Source organism: Erythrolamprus reginae, chromosome 7, assembly GCF_031021105.1.
Source record: "Erythrolamprus reginae isolate rEryReg1 chromosome 7, rEryReg1.hap1, whole genome shotgun sequence".
Classification (NCBI taxonomy): domain Eukaryota; kingdom Metazoa; phylum Chordata; class Lepidosauria; order Squamata; family Dipsadidae; genus Erythrolamprus; species Erythrolamprus reginae.
This window is the reverse complement of record NC_091956.1, coordinates 51,769,834-51,786,816: the sequence shown is the minus strand read 5'-3', so window position 1 is coordinate 51,786,816 and position 16,983 is coordinate 51,769,834. Positions and strand designations below refer to the sequence as shown.

At 40.5% G+C, this 16,983-nt stretch overlaps 1 protein-coding gene across 1 annotated transcript in view; it reads right to left on the bottom strand.

Annotated features, from left to right (window-relative positions):
• Positions 1 to 16,983, bottom strand: part of TENM3 (teneurin transmembrane protein 3) — a 1,937,374-nt gene that overhangs the window by 43,639 nt on the left and 1,876,752 nt on the right. The window contains exons 27-30 of the mRNA XM_070757504.1: positions 11,007 to 11,274; positions 9,011 to 9,154; positions 1,934 to 2,183; positions 1,400 to 1,420 (exon numbers count right to left, since the gene is read on the bottom strand). Of these exons, the coding sequence (XP_070613605.1) occupies positions 1,400 to 1,420; positions 1,934 to 2,183; positions 9,011 to 9,154; positions 11,007 to 11,274 (683 nt within the window). The remainder of the gene's footprint in view (positions 1 to 1,399; positions 1,421 to 1,933; positions 2,184 to 9,010; positions 9,155 to 11,006; positions 11,275 to 16,983) is intronic.

Below are 16,983 nucleotides of genomic sequence, written 5' to 3'. Positions count from 1 at the left end.
CCATAGGAATCAATGTAAAAGCAAATAATGCGTGCAAACCCATTAGGAAAATCCAAACTTTAAGGCTTAAAAAAAAAGCGGCGGGCGGACAAAGTGAAGGCTAACGGAGTGGAGACGGACAGCGAGAAGTGAGGAATGGAGGTCCTAACAAAGGCTAACGCCACCCCAAATTGCTCCCTAAATCACCCCTCCAGACGCTTCCTACACTGCCCCAAATCTCTCCCAAAATCACCCCTCCAAAAGCTTCTTACGTCGCCCCAAATTGCTCCCAAAATCACCCCTCCAAAAGCTTCCTACGTTGCCCCAAATCGCTCCCCAAATTGCCCCTCCAAAACCTTCCTACATTGCCCCAAATCACTCCAAAAATCACCCCTCCAAAAGCTTCTACGTTGCTGCAAATCGCTCCTAAAATCACCCCTCCAGCTGCTTCCTATGCCACCCCAAATTGAGGTCCTAACGAAGGCAAATGGAGTGAAGAAAGGCAGCAAGGAGAAACCAGGAAAACACTTACTATGCCACCCAAATCGAGGTCCAAACAAAGGCAAATGGAGTGAAGAAAGGAAGCAAGGAGAAATGAGGCATTTTGAATAGAGAGGTGATTTTGGAAGACTTTGGAAGCTTTTGGAAGGGTGATTTTGGGAGCAAGTTGGAGCGGTGTAGGAAGCTTTTGGGGGAGCAATTTTGGAGGCGATTTGAGGTGGTGTAGGAAGCTTTTGGAGGGGTGATTGTAGCAGCGAAATGGGGAAAGGAAGCGGTAGGTTAGAGGGGATTTTGGCAGTGGGATGGGGCGGCTGTGGGAAGCAGAGGAAGCGGAGGGCTAGAGGAGAAAGTGGTAGGGAAATGGGGCAGCTCCGGCATTCCCCACCTCGGGACTGCAGGTGCAAGCAAAAGAAGGCAGGGAATCCCAGCAGGGGCGGCAAGCAAATGGGAAATCCCGGTGGTGGCAGTCACAAGGCAGGGAAATCACTGCGACAGTAAGAGAGCCCACACACCCAGGCTCGGGTTCGTAAGGTGAAAATGGTTCTTAAGAAGAGGCAAACAAATCTTAAACACCAGGTTCGTATCTCGAAAAGTTTGTATGAAGAGGCGTTCGTAAGACGAAGTATCACTGTATCTTTAAAACAAATCAGAAATATATAAATATAACGAAGCACTGTTTTATCTGTTTTAAGCATTACATTTTCCTAAAGAGACATACTTTAAAATGTAATAAGTTAAACTGGAATGTGAAAGTAATTTTATTAATAATTAACAGTAGCAAGTTTTTACCTTATACTAAGATTTATCTCAGAATAGTTTTAATATAATTTTATTCAAATGTTTGAAGCAGTTTTTGTAGTACTCATTTAAAGCCAATAATAGCCTCAACAAAATGTATGAACATGCTTAGAATGCTTACCTATGTCTAAAATCTTTATTTCTTGGTGGGTAGGCAAAAGAAGGAAGAGCAAAAAGAACAATATTAGAAGGAAAAAGTTAAAAGAACCAAAAAATTGGTAAGGTTGCTAGTAAGAATTTAGCCTTAATTTTATGTATTAATTTATTAGTTAGATTGATATCCTGTCTTTTTTCTGGGGCCTCCAGGTGGTATATACAATGCTCCATCCTCCAATTTTCCCCACAATAACCAACCTGTGAAATCATCAGGGCTGAGAAACACTGATTCAAAATCACCCAGTGAATTTTCATGGCTGAAAGAAGTCCCAAACTTAGCATCCCCAATAATAGTCAAACACTGTAGCCATGATATATATAGCGGTTCCATTGGCGTGGCCACCAGAATGCTTATAATATATTAAATGGTTTTCTAGCTGTGTAGGTAAAATAATATTTTGATACCATTTGCATTTTCATATTCTGATGGATAAAGAGACCCTACTGAATCATCAACCACATTCTAAAAATTAGGTATTAAAATTAGGGGAAAATATACCTTAGTTCAAGTACACTTGTTACATTTCCAGATGGGAATATCCGTCGAACGTAGTTGAAATCTCCTACATACAGGCTTCCATCAATTCCACAAGCTAGGGCAACTGGAGCCAAGAGTTTATTGCCATCTGCTTGACCATTGCAACTTGGGCAAGAAATGCTGCGCCGTCGGCCATTACCCATTATACTACTGACAACTGGTGGTTGCTGAGAGATAAACTGATTTTCCCCATTGCCTTTATACAGGATTCCTTTAAAAACAAAAACAAACCAGAAACATGATCTCCCCTTTCTTTGTAATAAATTTTAATAACCAGATATATTTTAAATAAAGAAAGAAACAATGTTTTAGAATCCCGTTGGCATTGTCCTTTCAATTCCAACTGTAAGTTTACAGTATGTAGTAATGTATAGTTAGATATCCTGTCCTCAACCATTCGTATTTACAGCTAACTCAGTGTTAGGAATCCATAATGAATGCCTCTTATATTATTTTCTATCTAGACTTGTAATGATAACATATAATAAACCAAACATGTAGAAGCAGAACTATATGCAAACAGCTGCTGTACAACTGGTTCTTAAGTCTGCCCAAGAACAAGAGGTATTTGCAGGTAACCCCAGTTAGCAATATTCTTCTGTTTCTGAGCAGAATCCAAATCGATGTTTGTCTTCTTTTGTTCCAGAAAGCTGATATGTTCACTGCATCTCTGCATAAACTGCTTCTCAGTCTGGTCTATGAAAGAGAACTGCAGAATTCATTTGCATGCAGATTTTCTCTTAGTTTCGGCTGAATGTTGGATTGGAGCAATGTTTTCACATTCTTTCTTTTCTTGGAATAAACTACAAACATATGTGCTGTTATGAATCAAAATCTTGTATTAGTACATTATTACTGTAGAACAGTTTTCTGACAGCCTCAATTTCACATTGCAAAATGGTTTTATAACAATTTACTTTGGGTTGCAGAGTCTGGTTTTAAAATGTATTTGCAGTTATGTTCTCATATGTCAAACATAACAAAAATGCTTTTGCAGGCCACCTGCCCTTTAAACCTAGTTCTGCTCAGAGGCATCAACAATCATTGGAAACAGACAAAGTATCTTGCCAGCGTCATTTTTTATGACCTTCCCAGGAAATGTGGGGAAGGAAGATATGTACCTAATGTAGACTTCACAATTAATGCTGTCTGTTTGATAGACTTCTTTACTCATTATTATCAAGATTAATGGGTCAATCAAAGTCTGCCGCAAGAACAGTGGCTATTATTGTAACATTTGTTTCATTATAAATCTCAATCTAATTTAAATTGTGCAATGTACATATCACTTTGTACTGTACAAACTGCAGTACTGAACTGGTTTCACTGTCTGTACAAGATTTAAAATTGTAATTCATGATAATTATTATACTTTACAATTACCAGTAAAATATATTTATGAAGTTACTTTATAAATATATTTATAAAGCTACTTTATTTTCATTAGGTAATTATTTCATATATTATTAAACATTATCTATCTATCTATCTATCTATCTATCTATCTATCTATCTATCTATCTATCTATCTATCTATCTATCAATCATCCGCTCACCTCCCTCCCTCCCTATCTACCAGAAGACTATATGGAAGACTGTTTCATTACTCTATATGGAATTCAGTTCTTCATAAGCACTTAGGAAAAAAGTGCACTACTGGAATCTGCATCCCTGCTTCTAGGATTACATATTTTATGACAATCAGGAAACCTGTAATGTCACTTCAATACACGAGTTCTATACATTTAATCATGTTTCCTAGAGGTTAGCACTGATACTCTGATTTACACAGTTCGTCATTACACTGAAAAATTGTTTCTTCACATCTCTCTTTTAATATAAACAAGGAAAAGATAAACATTAAACTATTGCAGTCATTCAAAATATCCATATAAAAACCTGTCACAGTATTTGCTCTAAGCCAATGCATTTTTCCAGCTCATTCATCTTAGTCACTTCATTTATTCAATTGCACTTTCAAAAGTCATTATTTGCCAACTGCCTCCTAAGCACTCTCTAAGCATTGGAGTTGATTTACAAACAGAAAATACCCAATAGAAAAATAATTAAATGAGTATACATATACTTAAAAAACACGATTGCATTAATACATTTTTGGCCACTGATTTCTTTTGCCTTACAGGAGTTACCGCATTGACTGGATAGCTTCGTTTTATATTGTTTCATGTTAACGGCCCATTTAAAAAGTTTAGGATACCATCTCTTGAGAAAGGGCGATGTTTTACTTATTTCCTTATTAAATCAGCATAAGAAGCAGTTGTATGACCCCTCCTCAAGAAGCCATCCCTGGATCCAGCTGAGTTGAAAAACTTTAGACCAGTCTCCAACCTACCCTTCTTGGGTAAAGTTGTAGAGAAGATGGTTGTGTTCCAACTCCAGCGGTCCTTGAATGAAGCCGATTATCTTGACCCTTTTCAGTCTGGTTTCAGGTCTGGTCACAGCACAGAAATTGCTTTGGTCATGCTGATGGATGATCTCTGGCAGGCCTGGGATAGGGGTCATTACTCTATCCTGGTGTTTCTTGACCTCAGTGGCCTTCGATACCATTGTCCACGGTTTCCTTCTGTGACGGCTGGAGGGGTTAGGAATGGGAGGCACTGTTTTATGCTGGTTCTCCTCCTATCTCTCCAGTCGTTCACAGTCGGTGTTAATAGGGAGACAGAGGTCCACCACTCAGCCCCTACTTTGTGGGGTGCTGCAGGGGTCTGTCCTCTCCTCCTTACTATTTATCATTTACATGAAGCCACTGGGTGAAATCATCCAACAACATGGGGTGAGGTATCATCAGTATGCTGATGATACCCAGCTATCCATCTATGCCCCATGTCAATTCAGTGAAGTGGTGGAGGTGATGTGCTGGTGCATAGAAGCTGTAAGGGTCTGGATAGGAGCCAACCCAGACAAGACCGAGTGGCTGTGGGCATTTCCTCCTAATGACCAGTCTACTTATCTGTCCATTGTTCTGGGAGGGGGGGGGTGTCCTATGAGCGATCCTTGTTCATCTCAGGTCATGTCTGATTCTGAAGAGAATGAGCCAGGCCCCTCAGGGTACCCTGGGCCAGGGGGTGGTGGGACTGCCAGAGGAAGCTGAGAGCAAGAGTGAGTCAGACAGTGACTGGGGAGAGCCTGAGGGAACTGATGTGACAATGGGAGATTGGTGTCTGTCAGACAGTTGGGAAGACGGTGGGGGTGACTTGGAAGAGGGGGGCTTGGCACACATCCCAGGAAGCCAATCTCCATTATCTTCGGTCGATTCGGATGAGGAAGTGTTAGACCCACGCATGCGCAGAATTATGCATCAAAGAGACCAATTGAAGAAATATTACAGGAGATAAGAGAGGCCACCTGTGTTTGGGTGGGGTTCCAGTAATTAGAGCTGCTGATATAAATAGCAGCGTGCTGGCTTGGCCGTTGTGGAATATTTTCTGATCGTTGTTCTTCAGGACCGTGCCTTGCTGTTTCCAGACTTTGTTGATTTTTCATGACTTTGAAACCAAAGCAGAGCAAAGTGTGTGTGTTTCACTTCATGGAAGAAGGGCTGTGACGTTCCTTCACAGCTGCTAGCTAAGTACTTAAGGACTGATTAAGGGGATTGTACAGACTACCAGGTTGTTTTGGGACGAGTGCTCTTTGCAATACAAAAAGGGTGCTTTGTTTCTTTTGAATTTTTGTGATAAAGAACACTGTTTTTGAACTTTCAAGTGTGTGTGTGTGTGTCTGAAATTTGTACCCTTGAATTTTCGGGAGACTCATACCATAGAGCCCAGCAGAACACTTCCAGGCAATATAAAGGAAGGGTTATAGGAAATGGGGGTGTAGACTTTCAAATTCATTCAATGGAAGAGGCAGGAAACTGTGGTGTGCTTGAGAAGAAATTCTAAAAATCATGATCTCTGTCTCCCAAGACATTCTGTGCTGGGTTCCTGTGTTAGCAAAAGTATTCCGTGTGCTTCTGCCTATGTTTTGATTAATGAGATGGGAGTTATCTAAGGCAGCGTTTCCCAACCGGTGTGCCGCAGCACAGTAGTGTGCCGCGAGACATGGCCAGGTGTGCCGCGAGAAGCTCAAGCTGGGCGGGGCGCTGCCGGCGCCCCTGCCTGAGTGTCGTCCTGTGGATGGTCTTGGGCTTCACAGTCGCTTCCTGGTTCCCTCTCCTCCCACCGCCTGTGTCTCCCGCCGTCGCCTCCCACCAAGCCGTCGCCCGTTGCCGTGGGTTCCTCGAGTGGGAGCTGCCGCTTCCTTCCGTCCAGCTCAGCCACACTGCCGTAGAAAGCACAGAGGTTATTGCCACCGCTTCTGCCTCCACTCAGGGAGCCACCGTGGTCACCGCGCCTTTTCCTCTCCCTCAGCTCAACCACGGTGGCTCCCTGAGTGGAGGCAGAGGTGGCGGCAATAACCTCTGCACTTTCTACGGCAGCGTGGCTGGGCTGCCTGGAAGGAAGCGGCAGCTCCGAGGAATGAGGCGCTGGCGGTAGACACAGGTGGAGGGAGGAGAGGGAACGAGGAAGCCACTGTAAAGCCCAAGACCAGCCACAGGACAACCTTCAGCCAGGGGCACCGGAACCGCGCGCAGCCATGGTGGGAGCAGCATGAGGTAGCAACGAGGCGCGAGGACAAGCAGGCAGCTTGGCGGAGGGGAAGCGCTGAGGGGCTCTCCTCCTTCCCCACCCCCACGCTTCTCTCCCGCCCTGGCTTTCGCTTCGCCCCATGATTTCCCCGCAATTTCATCCAGGCCACCTCCTGCCTCCTTTTGAACTGCGGGGAAATCTGCGGGCAAAGCAAAAGCCAGGGCGGGAGAGAAGCGCGGGGGTGGGGAAGGAGGAGAGCCCCTCAGCGCTTCCCCTCCGCCAAGCTGCCTGCTTGTCCTCGCGCCTTGTTGCTACCTCCTGCCTTTTTCCAGGGGCCTTTGGAAGGCACCCAGGGAAGGGGGGGGATTGGGGGTGGCTGCAGCGGCTTCTCGTCCTCCTCATCCGGCTGCTAATGCCCGCCCGGTCCCTCTTGCAGTCCCTTCACCGAGCGCTTTTGTCCCAGGCTGTCAGCGAAAGGGCTGCAGGACAGGCGGGGCAGGCGTTCTTCTCACAGCTGAGGCAGAATTTGGAATGTCGGGGGTGTGTGCGTGCGGGCTCCGCATCCCCCTGCCACCCGGAACATTTAAAATAAGAAAAACCTTTGCCGGCCTCCGCAGAGAAGAAAGGAAGAGAGAGAAAGAGAGACAGAGCAAGAGAGACATAGCAAGAGAGGCAGAGAGAGAGAGAGACAGAGAAAGAGAAAGAGAGAGAAAGAGAGCTAGCAAGAGAGAGAGAAGGAGACAGAGAAAGAGAGAGAGAGAGAAAGAGAGAAAGAAAGAAAGAAAGAAAGAGAGAGAATGAAAGAGAGATAGCAAGAGAGGCAGAGAGAGCAAGGGAGAGAGAAAGACATATAGGGAGGGAAGGAGGGAGAGAGAAAGAGAGCAAAAAAGAGAGGAAAAAAGAAAGAGGGATGGAGAGAGAGAAAGAAGGGAAGGAAGGAAGAGAGAGAAAGAGTGAGGGAGAAATAGAGCGAAATGGAGGAAGATTTTTTTTTGTCAAAACATTTCTTTAGCCACCCCCCCACCCCCCCACCCCCGTTCAGTGTTCCCCAGGATTTTGAAAATATGAATAATGTGCCGCGGCTCAAAAAAGGTTGGGAAACACTGATCTAAGGAATGTGATAAGGATTGAGTTTGGCACGCTTCTCAGATCCAGAGTCGAAACTAGTTTTGCTGAGATAGAATTATGCTTTTATGTTACTTCTAAAACTATGCATTGCATTCATGTATCCTGCTTGATTGAAATAAAGAATGAGTTTTATTACTAAGAGGTGTGATTTTCCGGGAATTGGAATTTATCGGAAGTCCGCAAGCAGAATAAGGGGAAACTTTGATCCCCTCAGAAAAACCCTGCAACTTGGGTGCAGCAGGGGTCTGTCCTCTCCCCCCTACTATTTAACATTTACATGAAGCCAGTGGGTGAGATCATCCGAGGACATGGGGTGAGGTATCATCAGATACTCAGCTATACATGTCCACCCCATTTCAATTCAGTGAAGGGGTGGATGTGATGTGCCAGTGTCTGGAAGCTATAAGGGTCTGGATGGGAGCCAACAGACTCAAGCTCAATCGAGACAAGACTGAGTGGCTATGGGCATTTCCTCCTAAGGACTATTCTATCTGTCCATCCATTGTTCTGGGGGGGGGGGGGCGCGAAACACTGACCCCCTCAGACAGAGTCCACAGCTTGAGTGTACTCCTGGATCCACAGCTGAGTCTTGATCACCATCTCTCGGCTGTGGCCAGGAGGACCTTTGCCCAGGTTCGTCTGGTATACTAGTTGCAGCCCTTTCTGGATCAGGAGGCTTTATGCACATCAGGAGGCTTTATGGGTGGCATAGAAGAAAGATAGATAGATAGATAGATAGATAGATAGATAGATAGATAGATAGATAGATAGATAGATAGATAGATATAGATAGATAGATAGACCATCAAGCAGGTGTTTAGTTTTGTGCTCACAGAGATATTTTCTAAAGGAGATACTGTATTCCCTAATCAACCTTTTATGATTTATTTCATTTTTTCCTCTCCCTCCTCTCATAAAGATACATAGTTTGTTTGCTTGTTTGTATACATTACATAACGTATATCTGGAAAGACAGAATCAGATAAAAGAGTGAAAGTGTACTCTATATTGCATTGAAATTAATTGATTTGGAGAGGCAGAAAAGTGCAATACAGTATTTTCATATGTATTATGAGAAGGGAAATATTGTCATGTTGTTTATGAGGGTTACGGTATGCATGTATATTTGAATTTTAAAATAAAGGAGAATTGTAATTTCTGAATTTATGCTTCTGTGTTTTAAAGTAATGAATTAATCACATTATTGGAAAAAATAAGAGCATTCTCCAAGAGAATGCCTATACACTTTTTTTGTAAGGTGCAATTTTATGCCTTTCAATTAAGATGCACTATATAACATTATAAGATTAATAATATTCACCATTTTGAACATCTAACACATGGTGTTTGTCCAGTGTCCATCCACCCATGTTGGAGGCATCCAGTTCATAACCTTGTAGAATGGCTGTCCGTTTTTCCCACAAAGTTAGATCCAAACAAGATTCATACTCATAACCAACAGATACTGAAATAAATAATACAATAATTATTTTACTGTAAACAATTGCAATGCAATTCAATATAGTCATGATTAATTTATTTTCATTTTACAGTGATTAATATAGTGTGACTGTGAAGGCTTTTAATTATTTTATCTGATTAATTTTAATGTTTAAATCTTGACATTTAAACAAATATCTGTTAAAGCACTAACAATACAATATAGTAAAATAGAAATCCAAACAAAGGCTGGCAATGTGGTAGCCAAATTCTGAAATTAAAGATTTTGAAATTAAATTAAAAAAATTAAATGATTTGAAAAGGTCACTGATCCTTGATTCAGAATCCAATCAAGAATAAAGAGTTAATCATTCATAGATACAAAGATCACAATTACTATTCTCATTAATAAAATTCAATAAAAACATAACAAAAAGATTATAAGAAAACCAATATAGTTTGTATGGCAAAAGGTATTATGGAATATAGTATTTATCCATTTGCTAGATTTATATTTTACATTTCCTCCATGAACTCAAAGTAGCATATTCTCTGCTATTTCCCCGCCATTTTATATTTAGGTTACGCTATGAGCACCTGGCCTAAATTCACCAAGTAAGTTTCCATGGATGAAGTTGGATTTGAAGGCTCATGATTTAATTATGACATCGGTCGGACCTCTGACACTACACATGGTAAAACAGATCCTAAAAATTCTGACCAAAGTAACTGTGTTTGAAACATTTAGTTTCAAACATTTAGTTGGTTTTCTTGTAATTCTATAATTGCCATTCCTCTGAAAATTGTGTCAATATTAATTGGTACAGTGAATTATGTAGTTTTAAATATTGTCTATTTCATTCACTGATTTGGTCTACCAACAGAGGTAACTATGATCGTATAAATTTTATTTAGGAAATCAATATGGATACACATTTTTACTGTTTGTCATCTCCTGTGTCTTACTTCAGAAAGACCTCAATATAATTTTATCCTAGAATAACTTTAAATAAAACTTTTTTCACATCTATTATTTGTGTAGAATAATTGTGTACTGTGTAAATTAAAATGATAGATTAGGACTAGAAGGATCCAGCTGTGGATAGTCATTGGACATTTTATCTAAGGAATGTGATAAGGATTGATAAGGATTGTTTAGCCCAACCTATCACACTATTATTATTAAAAGAACACTGTGGAGAAAGGAGCATTATATAGTCTATTGTTAGCTCCTGAAGGGAAGGAATAGTATAAATAGAATGAATGAATAAATAAATATGTAAATAATTGTTTATTTGCATATTCAGACATCTTGGTTTGCTTATTTTCAAGTTCGGACATTTAATTAGTAATTATTTCTAGTACAGTATTTGAAGATTTAATGTACTGAATAATTAAAAGTAGAAGCTCTCGTATATTGATATACTGTTGTTCCCTTGAAATAAGTTTATTACTCCATGTGTTGTGAAGTATCAGATGCTCAATAGCAAATTTCAGGCAGTTTTGAAAACACCATGGCTGCATAAGGCTTTTTCTACAAAAGCAAATGTATGTTTCTTCATGTAAGTTAGCATTAGAAATGATCTACTCAATGCAATTATTTCTAACTATTACTTTCCCGCAATGTAAAAATAACAGTTTATCACAATCAATACAATAACTGCAAAATTAATGATTATTCTTTTTATATTTTTATATTTATGTGTAAAAATTACATTTTATTTGTATAACAGACTGCAATAGTATTTAACTTACAGCATAATTTTGGTTTTTTTCTATAGAATGTATCCACCATGAATTATACTATTGAATATAATTTTTGCTACCTAATTATTCGTGTATTCAAAAGAACCTGATAAGTTACAAACAAAACCTACCAACAGCTTCAGATAAACCATAGACCTTTTGATTATATGCATCAGTTTTATCCCATATAAACGTATAAGCCAAATTTGGAGATGCAGGGAACCATTTTTGGAAAAGTCTTCCTACTACTGCCACCATGAGATGAACTTTCATTAAATTAAATGGTATCACAGACTGTGTCATTGTGATCTTAAGTACAGATTTATACCCCGCCGCACGGGAGCTTAAGTATGATAATTTCAGATCAGTTCCTGGTATTGCAGTTTCTTCATGGAGCACCTAAAATATGAAAATAAAAATAAAAATGACAAATTAACCTAAGTTTGCTATTTGTTTAGTGCACATAATTGGATAATTACTTAGCTGTAAACCTAGCTTTATAGGAATCATTTGAAAATAGTAATATACTATTCAGTTTTATATGATGTACTATCCAGTTTTACTGGAATTTTGAAATACAATTTAATAGTTTTATCAAGATGTACAAGTGCAAGTGCTTTTAGAAAAATATTCTCTATGGAACCGTAGCAAATATAGCAGTATTGAAAATAATTCATATTATACAAATGTTGATGAAATTTGAGACTGCATTTAATTAAACTTAAAACTTTTTTCTTTTAAACTAACCTGGACTGAAAGTTTATGGAAAATTTAACTTACCTGTTTGGCATAGTATGTCTTCAATAATTAATGATGACTAATCAACATGAAAGTTAAACTAATATTTGTCTAGATTATATGATCAATATCACAACCTATTGGAAGAAGACTGTGCTGGCAATTTCCAATTATTTTTGCCAGAAAAGAACATAACTTTAATAATGTGATTTCATATAAATTGTCTTGTATCCATTTAAGTAAACCATTACTTCAGTATTCTGAGCTATGGCTTTTGGTACATTTCTAGGAACCCCAGAAGCTAAGCCCAACTCAATTATTCCCCCCCCCCGGCTTTTAATGCACATGTGTGTGTGTGTGTGTTTGTGCACATGCATATATGTTTTCAACTTTCAAGTCAGTTTTGACTCCTGATGATTGGACAAGTTTACCCAATTTTCTTGGTTGGCCATTATCTTTTTCCTAGTGTAGACAGACAGCGATTGGTCTAAAGCTAACCAACTGGCACCATGCTTAAGAAATAACTAGAGCTCTCGGTTTTATAGAGTTAAAGTGCTATACCAAACTGGCCTTTAGTTTTACTTCTATCTACATCTAATAAATATGGTATGTTAGTATATTATATATTGCTGATATATTGGTTTTATCCTTTTAATATCTTTGTGAATTCATTGATTCTTGGACTTACTTTGGCTATGATTTTGGAGGGATTGATGATGTCACTGTAGTGGCATCTGTGATTTATACTTTTAACCATGGACTGGCCTCTGCACTCATGTTATCTATTGCCAGTATGACTTCTGGTGTTTTCAGAATAATTGTTTGTTGTTTGATCAAGTCAGTATGTATATAGATATAAAAATGAAATCAGTAATGCCTAGAGTAGGAAGTTTTATAATCCACTTTTATTTGATTGCGAGTCATTTTGTAATTTTTTTTTAAAAAAATCAAATGCTCATTGTAAAATAAATTAAGAAGAGTACTACAGTAGTCAATCCTCCCAAGTAAACTAGTCAGGAAATATAAACAGATGAGCTAATTCTACTTTATTTTATGGCTACATTAGTAGAATTGCAAATCTGAAAGTACAAATCTCCCATTGTCACTTTGAACAAACTGATCAATTATGGTGAGTCCTTCCTAGATTTATTTTTCTGACTGTTAAGAACTTGCTGGTTTCTCTTCCTTATGTATGATTATTCCCTATGCAGCATGTCTTCCCTTTATCTCTCAAGGTTATTCCCACATTACAGCGGAAGACTAAAGCAAGATTAAGCATAAAGGGGTAAAAAGCTTAAAAGAGAAGTATTCATTTATAGAAATGTAATCTTTTAAAAAAATATAGAATTTAATAAGTAATACTTAAAAAAATAAAAAGTAAGACAAGATTCCTTGTATTGTAGGTAAAGCTTGGTAAAAGAGAAACTACCTTATTTTAAAGTACAAATACAACGTCTTTAACTCCTATAGAATTTAGCTCCAAATGTTATAATTATATTTTATATGGCTGTTACTAACATGAAAATGTTTAAAATGTTGCTTAGGGAAGCTTATATGTATTTTGATCAATATTCATTGATATTAGAAATGTTTTAAATTTTTAAAAACACTTTCCTTTCATAAAAAGATCATGCAAACAACAAGGCAATAGGGTCAACTAGTTTATTCAAGAGAACTCCCAACTCAGTTGAAACCCCCCACTGCAAATTAGAAGTTTAAATTTCAGCTATAAAGCTACCAGAATTCCTCATTAAGATGAACCTTTTCCTAAAGAGAGAACTGTAAGTATCAAATCAAGTTGGTTAGCTTCTGGAAAAAAACCCCTATACTTTTCAGAGTTGCAAGAATTTTTTAAAATAGCAACTGGGATATAGCTTTGTTAGGCCCACATATTATTAATTATTAAACACCAGAATCCCCTTCCCCCCAAAAAGGCTGGATTTAGACCGAGCATTAGAATCATCAAAGTAAAAAGAAATATCTGCTCTTGAGGGTGGAAAGTATATGCATTCCCTTTGGAGGAAATATGCTATATAAATATTACTCTACTACTCAGATCCATATATGCTTTGGGGTACATGGGTCCTATTAATGGAACACGGTCATCTTCCACAACAAGAAATCCAATATAAGATTGATGAGCAAAGGGAGAAACTTCCCTTTTGAATGATATCAAACATGGATTGGGAGCATTTTCAGGGACCATTTGAAATCTGTTTCCACAACAGTGGGTGCAATAAAAATGCTTATTTCTCTGACCTCTTAATCTTTAGAGAACTATGGTTCTTTCCAATTGGTGATGATAGAAGAGATGAGTGACTGCAAAGCTTGTGATTTATAGGTTGCCTCAGAGCTTTATTTTATTTATATATGAAATACAGGGGCTGTCCAACTACAAACTGACACTAAGGGCTTATATGAAAACATCCACAGCAGACTCTAGAACATCACCTTTGGGCTGTGGCGAGGGGGGCGTTTGCCCAGGTTCACCTGGTGCACCATTTGCGGCCCTATCTGGCTAGGGAGTCCTTGCTCAAGGTCACTCATGCTCTTATCACCTCGAGGTTCAACTACTGCAATGGGGCTACCTTTGAAGACTGTTCGGAAACTTCAAATTGTCCAAAATGCAGTCGCGTGAGCGGTCATGGGTCTTCCTGGATATACCCATGTCTCTCCAACACTCTGCGGACAGCACTGGTTGCTGATTGGTTTCCAGACACAATTCAAAGTGTTGGTAATGGCCTACAAAGCCATACATGGCATCGGACCACATTACTTACGGGACCACCTTCTGCCACATAAATCCCAGGCCTTCTCCAGGTCCTGTCAACCAGACAATGTTGTTTGGCGGAACCTAGGGGAAGAGCCTTCTCTGTGGGGGGCCCAGCCCTCTGGAATCAGCTCCTCCCAGAGATTCATACCGCCCCCACCCTCCTCGCCTTCTGCAAGAGTCTTAAGACTCACCTATGTCGCCAGGCCTGGGGCAATTAGATCTTGCCCTCCTGACCAATAAATATGATGCATGGTATGATTGGATTGTCCGATTGAATAATATATAGAGTTATTAGCTGTAGTTTTTTAATGTATTAGATTTGTTTTGTATACAGTACTTTGTTTCTATATTTATTCTGTGAGCCGCCACAAGTTTTCGGAGAAAAGCAGCATACAAATCTAATTATTATTATTATTATTATTATTATTATTATTATTATTATTATTATTATTAATAATTATTATTATTATTAATAATATTAATAATATTAATAATAATATTATTATTATTATTAATAATAATAATAATAACCACAATAATAATAACTAGAAAAAATAAAAGAAACTAGTAGAAAGAAGATGTGGGGCTTCCAGACCAGCACATTCTGTCAAATTTATTTATTTATTGGATTTGTATGCCACCCCTATCCGTGGACTCAGGGCGGCTAACAACAGTGATAAAAACAGCATGTAACAATCCAAAACTAAAACAACTAAAAACCCCTTATTTATAAAGCCAACCAAACATACATACAAACATACAATGCATAAATTGTAGAGGCCTAGGGGGAAAGAATATCTTAGTTCCCCCATGCCTGACAGCAGAGGTGGGTTTTAAGGAGCTTACAAAAGGTGAGGACGGTGGGGGCAATTCTAATCTCTGGGGGGAGTTGGTTCCAGAGAGCCGGGGTCGCCACAGAGAAGGCACTTCCCCTGGGTCCCACCAAACAACATTGTTTAGTCGCTGGGATTTGTATGGCAGAAGGCAGTCCCGTAGATAATCTGGTCCGGTGCCATGAAGGGCTTTATAGGTCATAACCAATACTTTGAATTGTGACCGGAAACTCATCGGCAACCAATGCAGACTGCAGAGTGTTGGTGTGACATGGGCATATTTTGGGAAGCCCATGATTGCTCTCGCAGCTGCATTCTGCACGATCTGAAGTTTCCGAACACTTTTCAAAGGTAGCCCCATGTAGAGAGCATTACAGTAGTCGAGCCTCGAGGTGATGAGGGCATGAGTAACAGTGAGCAGTGACTCCTGGTCCAGATAGGGCTGCAACTGGTGCACCAGGTGAACCTGGGCAAACGCCCCCCCTCGCCACAGCTGAAAGATGTTTCTCTAATGTGAGCTTTGGATCGAGGAGGACGCTCAAGTTGTGGACTCTCTCTGAGGGGGTTAGTGATCCCCCCCCCCAGGGAAATGGATGGACAGATGGAAGGGAGGCAAAACCCACAGCCACTCCGTCTTATCAGGGTTTAGTTTGAGTCTGTTGACACCCATCCAGACCCCAACAGCCTCCAGGCACCGGCACATCACTTCCACTGCTTCACTGACTGGACAAGGTGGAGATGTAAAGCTGGGTATCATCTGCATATTGATGATACCTCACCCCATGCCCTTGGATGATCTCACCCAGCGGTTTCATGTAGATATTAAATAGTAGAGGGGAGAGGACCGACCCCTGAGGTACCCCACAAGGGAGCAACCTAGAGGTCGACCTCTGACCCCCCACTAACACCGACTGCAACTGACCGGAGAGGTAGGAGGAGAAACACTGGAGAACAGTGCCTCCCAACCCCTCCAGCTGGCACAGAAGGATACCATGGTATCGAAAGCCGCTGAGAGGTCAAGAAGCACCAGAACAGAGGATAAACCCCTGTCCTGGACCTGCCAGAGATCATTCATCAGAGCGACCAAAGCAGTTTCCATGCTGTAGCCGGGCTTGAATCCTGACTGTTGAGCGCCTAGATAATCGGCTTCTTTTAAGGACTGCTGGAGCTGGAGTGCCACCACCTTCTCAACAACCTTCCCCATGAAGGGAAGGTTGGAGACTGGGAGATAGTTGTTAAGAATGGCTGGGTCCAGGGAAGGCTTCTTGAGGAGGGGGCGCACAAGTGCCTCCTTGTAGGGATCTGGGAAGGACCCCCTCCCCAGAGAAGCGTTGACAATCTCCTGGACCCAGCTCCGTGTCAACTCCCTGCTGGCCGAAACCAGCCAGGAGGGACACAGATCCAGCAAACAGGTGGCGGAACTCACAGCTCCAATGGCCTTGTCCGCTTCATCAGGTATCACCAGATCAAACTCCTCCCAGACAGATGGACAAGTACGAGCCCCAGTCACGTCGACTGACTCGTTGTCAGTCGACTCTGTTTCCCAATTGGAGTCGAGGTCCACCCGGATCCAAGTGATTTTATCAGCGAAAACCTTGTTAAAATCCTCGGCACTACTCTGCAAGGGCGTTTCAACTCCCGGAGCAATAGGAAATGGTCTGACCATGACAAAGGCAACACTTCTAAGCCCCTTAGTCTCAGACCATTACTCAATTGCTGAGAGAGGAATACCATGTCAGGTGCGTGCCCTCCCTCGTGAGTCGG